The 13,648-nt window shown below is 37.3% G+C and overlaps 1 protein-coding gene across 4 annotated transcripts in view; it reads left to right on the plus strand.

Moving 5' to 3' along the window:
• RIT2 (Ras like without CAAX 2) overlaps positions 1 to 13,648 on the plus strand; it is a 215,521-nt gene that overhangs the window by 146,047 nt on the left and 55,826 nt on the right. Inside the window, exon 5 of one of the 4 annotated variants that reach the window (XM_074532673.1) lies at positions 11,131 to 11,169. The exons of the other annotated variants lie outside the window; for them this stretch is intronic. Within the exon in view, the coding sequence (XP_074388774.1) occupies positions 11,131 to 11,154 (24 nt within the window). The 3' untranslated portion in view covers positions 11,155 to 11,169. Of the gene's footprint in view, positions 1 to 11,130; positions 11,170 to 13,648 lie in introns of those variants that run through there. 4 annotated transcript variants of the gene reach the window in all.

Genomic DNA, 13,648 nt, shown 5'->3' on the forward strand with positions numbered 1-13,648 from the left:
GTCCAAGATTGACCTTGAGTTCTGCAGCAAAATAATACTGTGAATTGTTTTGCTGGAATGGGTTTAAAAGCAATTTCAATTTTTAGACATTTTGATAAGGTGATGTGTCTGGTTTGTTTGCATTTCTTTCCCTAGGTGATTTTATTTACTGATGTGTTTGCTTGTTTTGATAGATATTTTCTTCTCACAGTGTGTCCTTCTAGAAAGAAGAGAAAGCACAACAGATTGTTATATCACTACTTGGAAATAATTATTTCTAAATAATCATACCTAAATGCTTCCCATACAGATTTTCTTTGTAGGAAATTAATAGCAATGTAGTGAACTCCAGGTGGATGCTTTTCCAGTTCAGGAATTCCAGTTCCAGTTTCAGGCTTTAAAAGCTTTTAATGTGTTGATTTTAAATGTTTATTCTCTTAAGATCAAAGAGGAAAAATAAATGTTCAAAGAATAGGAAGTTTTATTTTCCTACATTTAGTCAATAGAAAAGCAAAAAAAACCCAAGTATTGTTAATTTTTAGGTAATTATCTTGACACTCCTAAAAAAAAAATCACTGATAATTTATGTCAAGCAAGATTCAGTGAAAAATTATTAGTTCAGTTCTGTCATCTTGACTAAGAAGAAATATGAATAGTAACAGCAAAAAAGTTTTGTTATCCCAGAGAGCGACCTGAAATGCAGATTCCAAGCCCAAGGACCTCAGAACTTTTCCTCCTAGAATTCAGATTTTTTTCCTGCAGGTTAGAAATTACAATCCTTGAATTCAAAGTGTGTAATTGGTGCGATAAACAATTCAGGAACAAACCTTGCCTTGCAAATTGATGGCTGCAGATTGCCGGTGTACAATGACAAATGATGACTCTGCTTGGGATGTGTTTGCAAGCAGAGAAGTAGAGGATGGGCTACGTGCATCAAACACAAATTACACTGAATAATGTGACTGGTCCTAGTCAATAGTAAGTGGAAAACATCAGAAAACAAACAGTGATTTCACAGGGTAGAAAAACTGGCACATTATGAGAGACAGAAGGGCTGTAAGGTTTGGGAGGTTTCTGCAGAGGTAAAGGTTTGAAACATTCACAAAGGAAGAAGAAGAATATAATGAGGGATAGAACAGAGGAGGTGGAAGGAGAGTCACAACTACAGATTTTAATGAGAAGTTATGCAGTCTGTGTCTTCATCAAAGCGGTGATCATTGGAATGGCATAAAAATACTTAAGTTCAGTCAATGGACCTTCCTAGCAGACATCTGGTGCCACAAAACTAAATCTTTCAATAAAATCCCATATTTGGATTTGAAATTTACTCTTGGAACCATGTAACTTAGGTCAGTACCTTCCATCACCATGCATGTCCACCTGTGAGTGTACAGCCTCAAGCAACCGACTGAGCGCTGAACACAGAAAATTAAAACTCTTAGGTGCACAGAAAATATAAAGGGAGGGGAATATTAAGAAAAAAAAATATAGTTTTAACAGCTAAACATTCATGTATTTGGATACTGACCAAAATACATTTAAATCTTCCCTTCCCTTCCCTTCCCTTCCCTTCCCTTCCCTTCCCTTCCCTTCCCTTCCCTTCCCTTCCCTTCCCTTCCCTTCCCTTCCCTTCCCTTCCCTTCCCTTCCCTTCCCTTCCCTTCCCTTCCCTTCCCTTCCCTTCCCTTCCCTTCCCTTCCCTTCCCTTCCCTTCCCTTCCCTTCCCTTCCCTTCCCTTCCCTTCCCTTCCCTTCCCTTCCCTTCCCTTCCCTTCCCTTCCCTTCCCTTCCCTTCCCTTCCCTTCCCTTCCCTTCCCTTCCCTTCCCTTCCCTTCCCTTCCCTTTCTTCCTTTTCCTTCCTTTTCTTTCCCTTTCTTTTTCTTCTTTTCTTTTTTTTTTTTTCTTTTCTTTTCTTCTTTTCTTTTCTTTTCTTTTCTTTTCTTTTCTTTTCTTTTCTTTTCTTTTCTTTTCTTTTCTTTTCTTTTCTTTTCTTTTCTTTTCTTTTCTTTTCTTTTCTTTTCTTTTCTTTTCTTTCCTTTCCTTTCCTTTCCTTTCCTTTCCTTTCCTTTCCTTTCCTTTCCTTTCCTTTCCTTTCCTTTCCTTTCCTTTCCTTTCCTTTCCTTTCCTTTCCTTTCCTTTCCTTTCCTTTCCTTTCCTTTCCTTTCCTTTCCTTTCCTTTCCTTTCCTTTCCTTTCCTTTCCCTTCCTTTCCTTTTCCTTTTCTTTCCTTTTCCTTTTCTTTTCCTTTTCTTTTCCTTTTCTTTTCCTTTTCTTTTCCTTTTTTTCTCTTATTTTTTTCCTTTTTTCTTGTCTTTTTTCTTTCTTTTCTCTTTTGTTTTTTATGAAAAGAACATATCCTCTCTTGCTTAATTTGACAACTGAATGCACTAAACACAGAATTCTAAAAATCATTTATAACTTCTTGGTTTTGTTTTTTTTTTTTTTTATATGTAGCTTATATGGTAGCAAATACTTCATAAGTACTTAAAAAACATTAAACAATTGTAATTTTACAAAATTATATGTTAATCTATTTTTGTAATACCCTGAAAGTTTTGCGTTGCTTCATGGAAAACAAATGACTAGAAAAATGTCATTGCTAGAGAATAGGACTAATCTATATCCCTCATTTATGAAAAATAAAGGGTGAAGACAGTTTTAGAGAGTGAACTCAAAAGTCATACATAATAGAAAAAATGTTTCAGAATTGATTGAGGTAAAGGGTGTCATCACTCACAGAATGCAGAGAGGGAAGTGGATTACCTAAGATAAAAGCAATAACAAATATATTCTTATTGAATAAACATTTTTTTGTTCATCTCAATATTTTCTCTGTCAGTGATAACAGTGAAAAAGAACAGGAAAGCCTGTGCAACAGACCTTTGGAAATGTCAGGGCCTTGTGTACAGTTACTTAAATGTTTTCTTCATCTCACTTTCTGTTTGACCCTTGGGAAATCACTCCGTGTAAATTCCCAAGGGAAGAGACATTGGTTTGTCTCTACCTTGGCCAGCACTGGGTGGAAAACTCAGGCAAATTGTGCAGCTGAACATTGCTGTTAACTCTTCCTCAGTAATCATGAAACAAACACATTTTAATTTCAGAGAAAACATCTTTTGACATGTGCCTATCCTATTTGGATTGAGGTCCCTGGGATTTTTTCCAGGATTTTTGCACATATGTTGCTGAAAAGCAGATTATCTTCTATAACTTGTACATTTGTGTGACTGCTGTGTTTAAGTCACTGTTCATATGTGAGCCATGATTTTCTTTTATACAAGCAAATTAAACTGGATCTGCCAAAGCCATACATCCCTGTATTCCCTGTAGAAATGAACCAAGATGCATGACACTTGCTAGTGCAGTAAATTAACAAAAATTAATGGGAGATTTCCTCTTACCTTGTGAACCCAAAAATCCATCTCTTTGTTCACACTAGATTAGTTTTACTCTTTGCAAGTGGCCCATCCCTAATTTTACATTCTTCAAAGATAATGAATAATTCCAGACTGTAAATTTCCAGTACAGCACTTGAGCAGGATGCTCTCTGGGATTTTGATTTCAAATCCACCCTGAGACTTGAAAAGTTATTTTCATCGAAGACATATTGGTCACTGGTTCTGCACATATTTATCCAGTGTCTTCAAATTCATGACATATTTACTCTGCAAAAATATCTCCATATAAATAAAACACAGAACATGGGAATCATCATAGCACAGGAGGCGTGAATATTGTTGTCACTGTGGAAAAATTATTGGCTTTTTTGTGTCCAGATACAATTGGAGCACACTGTTTTCAGCTGGCATAAAAAATAAAATATGAAGCTTTATCTTTGGCCAGTTATCCTTGCAGTGATCTACTACTTTGGGTGTACAGAATTGTTCTAAAAAGTATGATAGCATTGTAGAACGTGTTTCTTTCTGAACAGGTGACTAATTTAATATATTTTTTTATTTTATTCATAGAATCACAGAGTCACTACTTAGGGCTTCTAGGGACCTCTCATGATCATCAAGACCAGTATCCACATTCAAAGCAGATTCAGCTGCAGCAGACTGCTCAGGGTGGTGTCCAGTTTTGGATACTTCCAAAGAGAGAGAATACACAACTTTTCTGGGCGATTTTTCCCGCTGTCTGACCACCCTCACAGTAAAGCAGCATAGAATCACAAGGGTTGAAAAAGATCTGCAACATCATCAAGTCCATTTCATCCTGCCCCTAACTAGAAGTTCTTCAGATTCAGATAAATAAATAATGTGCTCAAGTGCAGCCAAAAGTATAAGAAATCTAGGTTTTCAGCAGTCAGGTTTTTAGAGGTAGCAACTTTGATAATTTTTTTCTTTCATCGCTCCATGCTGTAATTTCAATTTGTTCTAGAATGATATTGCAAAGGTGATAGGATAAGAAATCCATATTTATTCTTTATGTAAAACCCATGCAAAATCCTTACTGTAAAAACCAGGTGGAAATTCAATCAAGTTTAGGTTCTATATTTGCTTTGGGTAACAACCATGTCAGAAAGAACTTGAAAGTTAGCAACAGTTCCAATATATGAGAAAACTATGAATGTGTGTGGCAGAAGCATAAATATGAGCAGATCAATAGAAATCTAACTTCAAAGGGGCAAGAAAGATGTATTTGCGCTCTTTTATGGGTGTAGAACAGCCCCCACAATAAAAGTGCATCCCAGAAGATCAGTAGAATACATTTAAAACCTGTTTCATTTGGAAAAAGAATCTCCAATAAAACTGCAAAGTGCATTTCTAGTAAACTTCTAGTGTAATGTATTCTGATACAGGTCAAGATTCTTGCATATATTATTTTAACTTTTTCTATTATTTAAATAGCCCCAGAAGTGTATTTGTGTTTCTTTTTTCTCAAATATTACAAGATCTATTCCCTTTTTCCTAGGGCTGGATGGTTGGATGAAGCATATTAAGTGCTAATTATAAAAGAAAAGGGAAGATTGGAACCATAAAAATAAAGAAAGTCATATACTTGGTTTTCAATATGAATTTCTGAGTAGAATAAGGACATTAAAAATACATACAATAGAAATGGTGAATAAAACCCCCTAAGCTATCTTTTAAAAAAATCTATTTTCTCCTATCTTTTTCTTTTCCATTTTTCTTTCTTCTTTCTTTCATTTTTTCCTCTTTTTCCCTTTTTGCCCTTCCCTTCCCTCCCTTCCTTCCCTTTCCCTTCCCTTCCATGCTCCCCATCTACTTAATTAGATATATTCTAGCAATGTGAGCAAAGCACCCCATTTTTAGATACAATAACCTGAGAAATGCAAATCCACTTATTTGCACCTAGATGAAGAAATTTGATTTAAAATTTCAGGATGCAACAATATGACAGTTGTTATTTTCATGAGTGTTCATAAAGATACAAATAGAGATGAACTCCAGCCTAGATTAAATAATTTCTTAGATAATTAAAATATTATATGCAATTAAGAATGAAGTCACTGCGGTTTACAAACCTGTACAAGGGTAGCCTGGGTCCTTAAAAGAGCAATTCAGGTGTAAGGTGAATTCACTGTTCTGTTCTTAACAGATACAGGCAGCCAGAATTGATTATGCCATTAAATTACTTAAGTCCTGAAAGGTCATGGGATCAAAACAAATATTTGCATTCTTTATGTGTTCTGGAACAAGGATATTCTCAATATAGGGACCCCAGCTGAAATAATCTAAGTATTCTATATCTCACAAGGCCTCTGTGGCTCAATTCATGGTCAGCTCTACAGTACAGAAATAACCTTGCATGCATAAAGCAGAAATATGGAAGTTTAAGTGAAAAATGTTAAATGACATCTGAAAGACAGAGGAAAATGAAATAATGAAGCACATTAAAATTTAAGTACTTAAATACCAGGCGAAGGATCCAGAAATTGTAATTGTTTTTTCCTTCATTATCCAAGTCTTTTTTATTCAATATATTAAATTAAAGGTAATGAAACCTTCATGAACTCTTACTTTCTTACAAAGATATAGGTACATTTTTGCTGAGGTTTTTTTTCCTCCTTTCTGCTGTACTGCAGTCTTGATGACAATAGATAATATTTTTTTAGTTCTCGGTTATCCTGCAGAGAAAAGAATCCGTATAATAGCATTACAGCCCAAAGTGGTCCCAAGCCTGTAATAAGATTCTAATGTTGTTTTTGTGCTTTCAGGTCATAGAGCTTTTTTTGTAGGGGTAAATTGTAAGGATCATCTTGTGCTTTGGGGAACTCAAGTTATCTTCAGTATGATTTGAAAATTACCACTAAACAAGGTAGAGGAAGCTAATTCTTGCACTCTGTTTGGATACTGTGGAAACAATCAGCAGATACAAATCACAACTTCCAGCATTTCAGCAAGACCCAAATTGCTTTCTGTTTAGTTACTTTTCCATTGCCTTGCTTTTCAGCTTAATTTGCTCTCCCTTCCTCGCTACTCCTTAAAGTGTGTGTGTATGTAAGAACATTTGAAAAATTATATATATTGCATATTTGCAATAAAGAGGTTGCAAAAGTTCTTAGAGTGAATTTCATATTAGGCTATGGACAAATTGCCTGTTTAAGACTACCAATATCTGAATGTTTTCCAGATACTCCAAATCAGATTCTAAATGTACATTTTTATTGATGTGCTTCATGTTTCATTTGTTTAAGAATTTTACTCATTTGAATATGAACATGAATAAGTGAAATAGTATTTTTTATTATTTAGGTACTAAAAAGTCACGTATAATTTGATTAAACATCCAGAATAAGGTTCTCACTTGGGTTTCCTGTATTTCTTTTAGACAAAAATAGGGGGGGACGCATTCAAATCCCTGTAATCTGTGAAGTAAACCTTTTTTTTCTTTATTTTGCTGTTCTTTTGTTGTTGTTGTTGGTTTTGGGTTTCTTGTTTTGGCCGTTTTTTTTTTGTTGGTGGTTTGGTTTGGTTTGGTTTGGTTTGGTTTGGTTTGGTTTGGTTTGGTTTGGCTTGGTTTTTTTTTTGTTTGGTTTGGTTTTGGGTTTGTGTGTTTGTTAGTTTGTTTGGTTTGTTTTGTTTTCCTTTTTTTTTTTCCTGATGTGGAGAAAAAGCCCTTCCCAAGCACTGTGCAGACTCTAAGAGACATGTAAGTGCAAATGCATTGAGAGGAGACGCAGTTTTGTGGCACACAGCAGCATCTGGTGTGGCTTCTGCCTATTGAAGCCTTCAAAAATTATTAGACTACACAGCCACCTCCTAACTCATCTTTGCTTAGCTTTTATTGGCTACCTAACACAAGCAGGTATATTGAACTCTATGGTTTTAACGTTGTGTTTGGTATTAGACTCATGCAGTGCTGTGTCCACGTCTGGCTCCGCAGGACAAGAGAGAGATGGAGCTCCTGCAGTGGGCCCAGAGGGCTACAGAGGTGAGGCAGGGCCCGGAGCATCTCCCTGCTGAGGAAAGGCTGAGGGAGCTGGAGAGGAGCCCCAGCTGAGAGGGAACCCCATCCCTGTGTGTCCCTGTGTGCAGGGAGGGGCAGAGCAGGGCCCAGGCTCTGCTCTGGGGCCCAGCAATGGCACCAGAGCCACGGGCAGGGCCTGAGCCCAGGAAATTCCCCCTGGACATGAGGGAGAACTTCTGTCCTGGGCAGTGACCGAGCCCTGGGACAGATTGTGCAGAGAGGGGATGGAGAATCCCTCACTGGGGATATTCCAGACCCCTCTGGACACAACCCTGTGCCCTGTGCTCTGGGATGACTCTGCTTGAGAAGAGAGGTGAGATCAGAATGTTCCTACTGTTGTTCCTTCCAACCCAAATCACTCTCTGTTTCTGTGAGCTTGAGCTTGAGCTTTAAGCTGGTATTTGTCCACCCATATCATTTTGCTCCCAATAAGCAAAGGACCTTCTGCATCATGGTATTGCTGCAGCATATGTCTTCCTAGGAGAAATCATCAAGGTGCCATATTTTCACAACATATCATTTGTAAATTGCTTGACAGTTATTTCTCCCATTATTATATATCATGCTTCACTCCTCATAAACTGGAAAAAAAGGGGTTTACTTTCTGGTTAACAGGGTCTTAGAAGAAGATGTCTCTTGATAAATGAGAGGATATGAATCAGGGTATATTGCACATTGTGAAACATTTGCCATAGTAAAAGTGCAACAAATAATAATTCTACCAGTTTTATTGGATATTGGTTGTTCAGTCTCATATATTAAATGGATCTGGTACAGCAACTATCAAATCTAGTATAGCTGTAAAATGCACATTACTAAGCTTTCAGTACCTGTTTTTATAGTAAATGTAGGGATAAGACAAAAATACTTTAAGAAGGCAGGGGAAACACCTGATTATGCATACCAAGAGTGAGGAAAAGTGCCAGAGATTTAAAGTAAGGATGTGCTTCATAATTGCAGATTGCAGGCACTGGTATAGACTTTGATTTCCCTGGCAGAAATAAAGTCTATAGTAGTGTCCACAGTTAATTCCACAAAAGGGGCTGCCTCTGCTTTTAACTAAATAAATGAGCAATAATAATAACAACAGCAATAGCAATAATAATACATTAAAGCAATCATACTAGTACAAGGTCTCCTGAGTGGAAGACACTCTTGAGAACTTCTCAGGGATCTTGCCTGGATTGATTAGTGAGTCTGCACATCACCATGAGCCATCCCTGTGCCTGCAGCTCTCCTCTGTCCCCTCTCCTCCAAAACAGCCCTGAGCAGCAATAAAGCAACAAATTACAGTAAATCCACCCAAACACCTTCCACAAAAATCCAAGGCTTTCCATGGCACACAGAAACAATCATGCATAGGAAAACAATTCTCAAAAGGATGTCCATGGGATATTTAAAAGAGCACAAGGCTACAGGCTACCTCAGAGAGGTATCATAGAAAATATTTGGGGTATCATTGGGGTACAGGGGAAGTTTATCTACATAAATCTAGGGTTAGAGAATAGTCTCTGGTCTATTTTATTTATTGAGATAGATTTAGATGGGATAAGTAATTTCTCAAACAAAAATCTCTACCTGACAGACTGCATAGGACAAAAAATGGGTAACATAGTTTGTTCCCTGCCTCGGGGGCTGCTTGATGTAGTCACAGGATGTAACTTTTGTGGCCACACATTAGCAGTAAAATGTTGCCATTCTTGTCATTTAAAAGATTTTGATAATGGGGATATTGCCCACTACAAGCAATTTCATGAAGTGCCCTGCACCAGCTCACCAAGCAGCTGGAGTTGGCAGATATTTTACAGAACAGTTATTACTGCTGGGAAAAAAATGAATTCATTTTTTACCCAAAAGCTGTTTTCCCACACCTCAGTGGTTGGGAAGGATTTGGACAGGAAACTAAAGGAAGAAAATCTCCAGTATACACATCAGAAGCAATGTGTATTTAGCACATTACATAGAAAAATGAAGAAAAACCTCAGCTTACAAATTGTGCTGTAATGCAGCCAGTGTATTTATTGTCCTCTTCTGGTGTCAGCTGGCTACTACTGCAGACAAGATACTGGCCTTGGTGAAAAAGGATAGTCGATCACCACTGCTCCTTCTGTGATTTCCTCATTCATGCTCCAGAGAAATGCAGGGAATATGGCCAAGACCGAAGGCAGCAGCTCAGAGAGCAAAATCAGACACGTGCTCTAGAAAAACCCAAAGGGCCATATGCCAGCACAGTGACTGAGATAAAGAGATCTTAATCTCAGGCAACACTGTTTATAGAACACAGTCACAAATTAATTTAAAACAATATGGAAGCCCGTGGAGCACTCCACAATGAGTCAGGAGAACATTTTTAAAATTTTCTGCCTTCATATAGACCTTTTTCTGTGAATTAAGTGGACAGGTTTTTCTCTTTGTGTCTTGTTCTTGCTCATCTTTCTTTTCTCTGGCCTCTGAAGACCAAATTGTCTGATCTCAAGGCTGTGTCTTGTTATGGAGTATGAAATCCTAGCACTGGTACAGTCTCCAGACACTACAGCAGTAAGAGATCTACCTGTCTTCACACTGTGCTTTGATTTGGAATTGAGTTGTCCTTACTTCAGTTTTTCCAGTCCTACTCTGGAAAGTAGTGCTGGAGAAGTATTTTTTTGACTTCTAGAATAGTTTCTACATCACACTGCATTGAACTAGAATGGGTCAAAAAAAAAAAAAAGTTCTTTTTCCATTTAATAAAATATATATCATCATCCCAGGGACAAGGCCTGCAGGAACACACATTACCATGAGACACTTAAAAGAGCTCAGTCTGTTTGCCTTATTAAGCAGAAGCTTGGGGGGTAGCTTGCTTTCTGAGTTTAAATCCCCCAGGGGAAATAGAGACGAGGGCAAAGTCTTTGCTACATCCAGCACTGAAGCAAGCAGCAATGCCTGGAAGCTGAATTAAATTGCAGCTGAAGCCCATTCGAACTTGAGAAGAGGCTCAGCCTTTTCTGCTGTGCTTGACCACTGCAGCGTGACACCCCAGAAACTTCAAAAATTCTTCCTTCTTTTTAAAGTGCTGAGATCAAACTGTAGAAATGAAAGTGTAGAGCTTTTGTGTTACTCTAAAAGAGGTCTAATTAGTTAATTGTGCTTTAAAGCCTGAAAATATTATATATTATGATGTCCATATACAATGTGCATTTGAGACTCTGTTAATGAGAAAAACACTGAAGCGGATTATAAATTTGTTGGCACCCCTATTTAATACTTGACTAGAGGAACCCATAGTAAATAAATAGGTTCAATCTGAGGCTTAATGAGTCCAAAAGAGAAAAGTGTCTCAGTGGAAAGGGCTACTTACTGGGATCATTATTGTTATTGCTGTAAGCACAGTCATAGAGGTCAAAATTTACCACATTTTTCTTTGTGGGAGAGAGGCTTTTGCTTTGAGGGTGATTTCTGCAAGTCTTAGAAAGCAGATCTACAGACTGTTAAGAAACTTACTCTGACAGGCTATATAAAATGGATAATTCTGATTTTTTTTTCAGCAAGAAAGGAACAGCTTACTTTCTATAAGCACAATGGTTCATAAAACACCTTTTGATGACTGCTTTGTCTGATAGCCACAATTACTGGCAATGGGAAATGGAGTGTGACATGTTTATATGTAAGGACAACTAAGCAGAGCCAGATATGATCTACATTACCTCTAAAATACTCTACTTCTCTTTTTTTTCCTAGTGCTGCAAGCCACCAAATATCTAAAAAGGAGTGGGGAGGACAATCAGCCTGTAAAAACTAAAATTATTTTAAAATAATTTAGCTTAATGCATCACAAAGACCACATAAAATAGAGAGAAAATATGGTAAAGGTTAAACCTTTTCTAATAAAAGACTTAAAATTGCTACTTGATAATTTCTTTGTATTACTTTTTTCAACAGTATGCATGACACAACACAGCCAAATAAATTCAGCTGTCTTTTTGACCTTTGGCTAGTTAGGTTTTCTGTCCATGACTGATGGCTGTCATTGATTTTAAAGTGATTCTGATGACGGTGTATGTGTGATATGTGGTTTGATTTTCAAAAACACCTCTTGTTGGCCTCGGTTTTAAGTACTACAGGTCAATAACACAATTGTAGTGGGAGTAAAGTTAAGTTGCTGATGAGTAAATGAGGGGAAAAAATCCATGCACAATAGATTTTGAGATTCTTTTTTCAGGGAATACTTAGAAACCACCTTCTATCTAGAACAGGCAGTTGAACCTGACCTTTGAAAATTAAGACCAGTCAGAGGTTCACCAGTATAACAATTTGAGATACTCAAAATAGTAACTTTTGAAAGTACTGACCAAGACATTGGAAAAAAATTGAAAAAACAATATAACACTCTGAAAATGCCGGTTAAATTTTGCTTCAGTAATGAGAAGCAATTGCAGTTATATTCTCACAGAGCTGAACTCACCTTGTGTGAATTTCAGGGAAGGTACATTATTCAGAAGCCATGGTATTCTGAAGAATGGCTAGGCTTGATAATTATTTTAGCAATATACTACTTTCTAGTGCAAAATATAAGGAATTATGTTACTGAGACTATATTAGATAGTGTGGTCAATCAGTAGATTTATGGATCTCTGGGCACCATGGAACAACACTGTGCAGCAAGGACTGCCAAGGAGGTTACACTGCTTGGGTGATGACTTTTAAATTCACCTTTCAAAAGATGTGATTCTATTTAGGCATCACAGAAGCACTGGAACTCACTGAACCATCCCAAGCATACCCCAGCATAGTTTGTAGAAATGCTGTGAAAACATCCTGATTTAGAGCCTTGTATATTCCAGCCCTGACCTCATTATAATTCCTGTATTCCCTCCAACAAAAACCACCCAGCTTTGCCAAATTCTGCCAGCTCAATGTAGCTTTGTTGTAGAAACCCAGATGAAATGCCAAGTTTATTCCCTTGGGTGACCCAGGCAAAGCAAGGTTTGAAGGTGAAGGAAATACTCCAATGCCCCACTTGGTACATGGAAGGGTAGATAGGACATCCAACCCAAGGGATAAATATAAAGATGGGGATTCCATTAACTCTGCAGGTCAACAAGTGTGACATTGTACTCTGCTTCACTCTGGTGGTCACCACTGCAGCTGGAATGCTCAATTTAATACAGCTAATTTTTTTTTTTTAAGGACCACTGTATAGATCAATAATTATTTTATTTCCTTCTATCTAATGCTCATTATCCAAATATGCTTTGGTTACGCATAATTAGATTTGACAGGCATTATAAGACTATCTCATGCAACAGGTTGATATAAAACTACAGAATGCTCCGAACTTGAAAGGAGGTGTGCCATACTACATATTCTATGTGGTGTATGGAAGGGTTCTAGAACAAAAAAAACACTCTTGGAATTTGCTCACAACTTTTTGTGACTTCAAGGACAGCCTGTACATTCTTAAATATACCTTAAAAAGACAAAAAAAGCATCAGCACTTAGTTTCAGAAAACAAACGTACACATTATTTATCTGTCCTATGTCTTAGTAAAAAAGAAGTATAGCCAAATACTGGCCCAAATATGGCTGATAATGTGTCAAAAAGTGGGAAAATCATATATTTAAATAACTTAGCCATAATTGTTGGATTTATTTGTTGGTACTCTTTACTTCATTTATTGCATAATGGAATTCAATGTAGTGTCATTAGAACAACATTACAACTGTGTTGCCAGAAGCAAACAAACATGGTAGAGATGCTTAAGGGAGATAAAGAAAATGCTAATATTTTATTAATATTTTTAAAAAATTTAAAAATGGCAGGATAGGAGTGGTGTTCACGGATTTTGTTTCTATGTTAAATGAGTGCTTCTCACACATATGGGGTAGTCACAGCTTTAAACATATAGATTTTATTTCCATGGGTTTTAGTGCTGGAAAATGTGACATAGTTGTTTCTGACAGATTGCCCTGAGCTTATATCTGATCTTTCCAACTGCTGCCTCTACGGTTCACTGAGAGGAGATCAGAAGGCCTGGGGTTGGCAGGTGGCAATGCAGAGCACACAAACCACAGGGTTGTCTTTCATGACTTTTATTTTTTTTCTAAATCCTTTTTTTTTTTTTTCCCCCCCACCCTTGCCTTATCGCTGACTTTCAACAGTTTGGCCTCTCCATCTCCCCATCTGCTCCATCCCCATCTCCAAAAAATGGCAAGCCTGTGCAGTTAATCCTCAGAGAAGCCTGAAGGCGTTGGATTA

Source organism: Zonotrichia albicollis, chromosome Z (genome assembly GCF_047830755.1).
Source record: "Zonotrichia albicollis isolate bZonAlb1 chromosome Z, bZonAlb1.hap1, whole genome shotgun sequence".
Classification (NCBI taxonomy): Eukaryota; Metazoa; Chordata; class Aves; order Passeriformes; family Passerellidae; genus Zonotrichia; species Zonotrichia albicollis.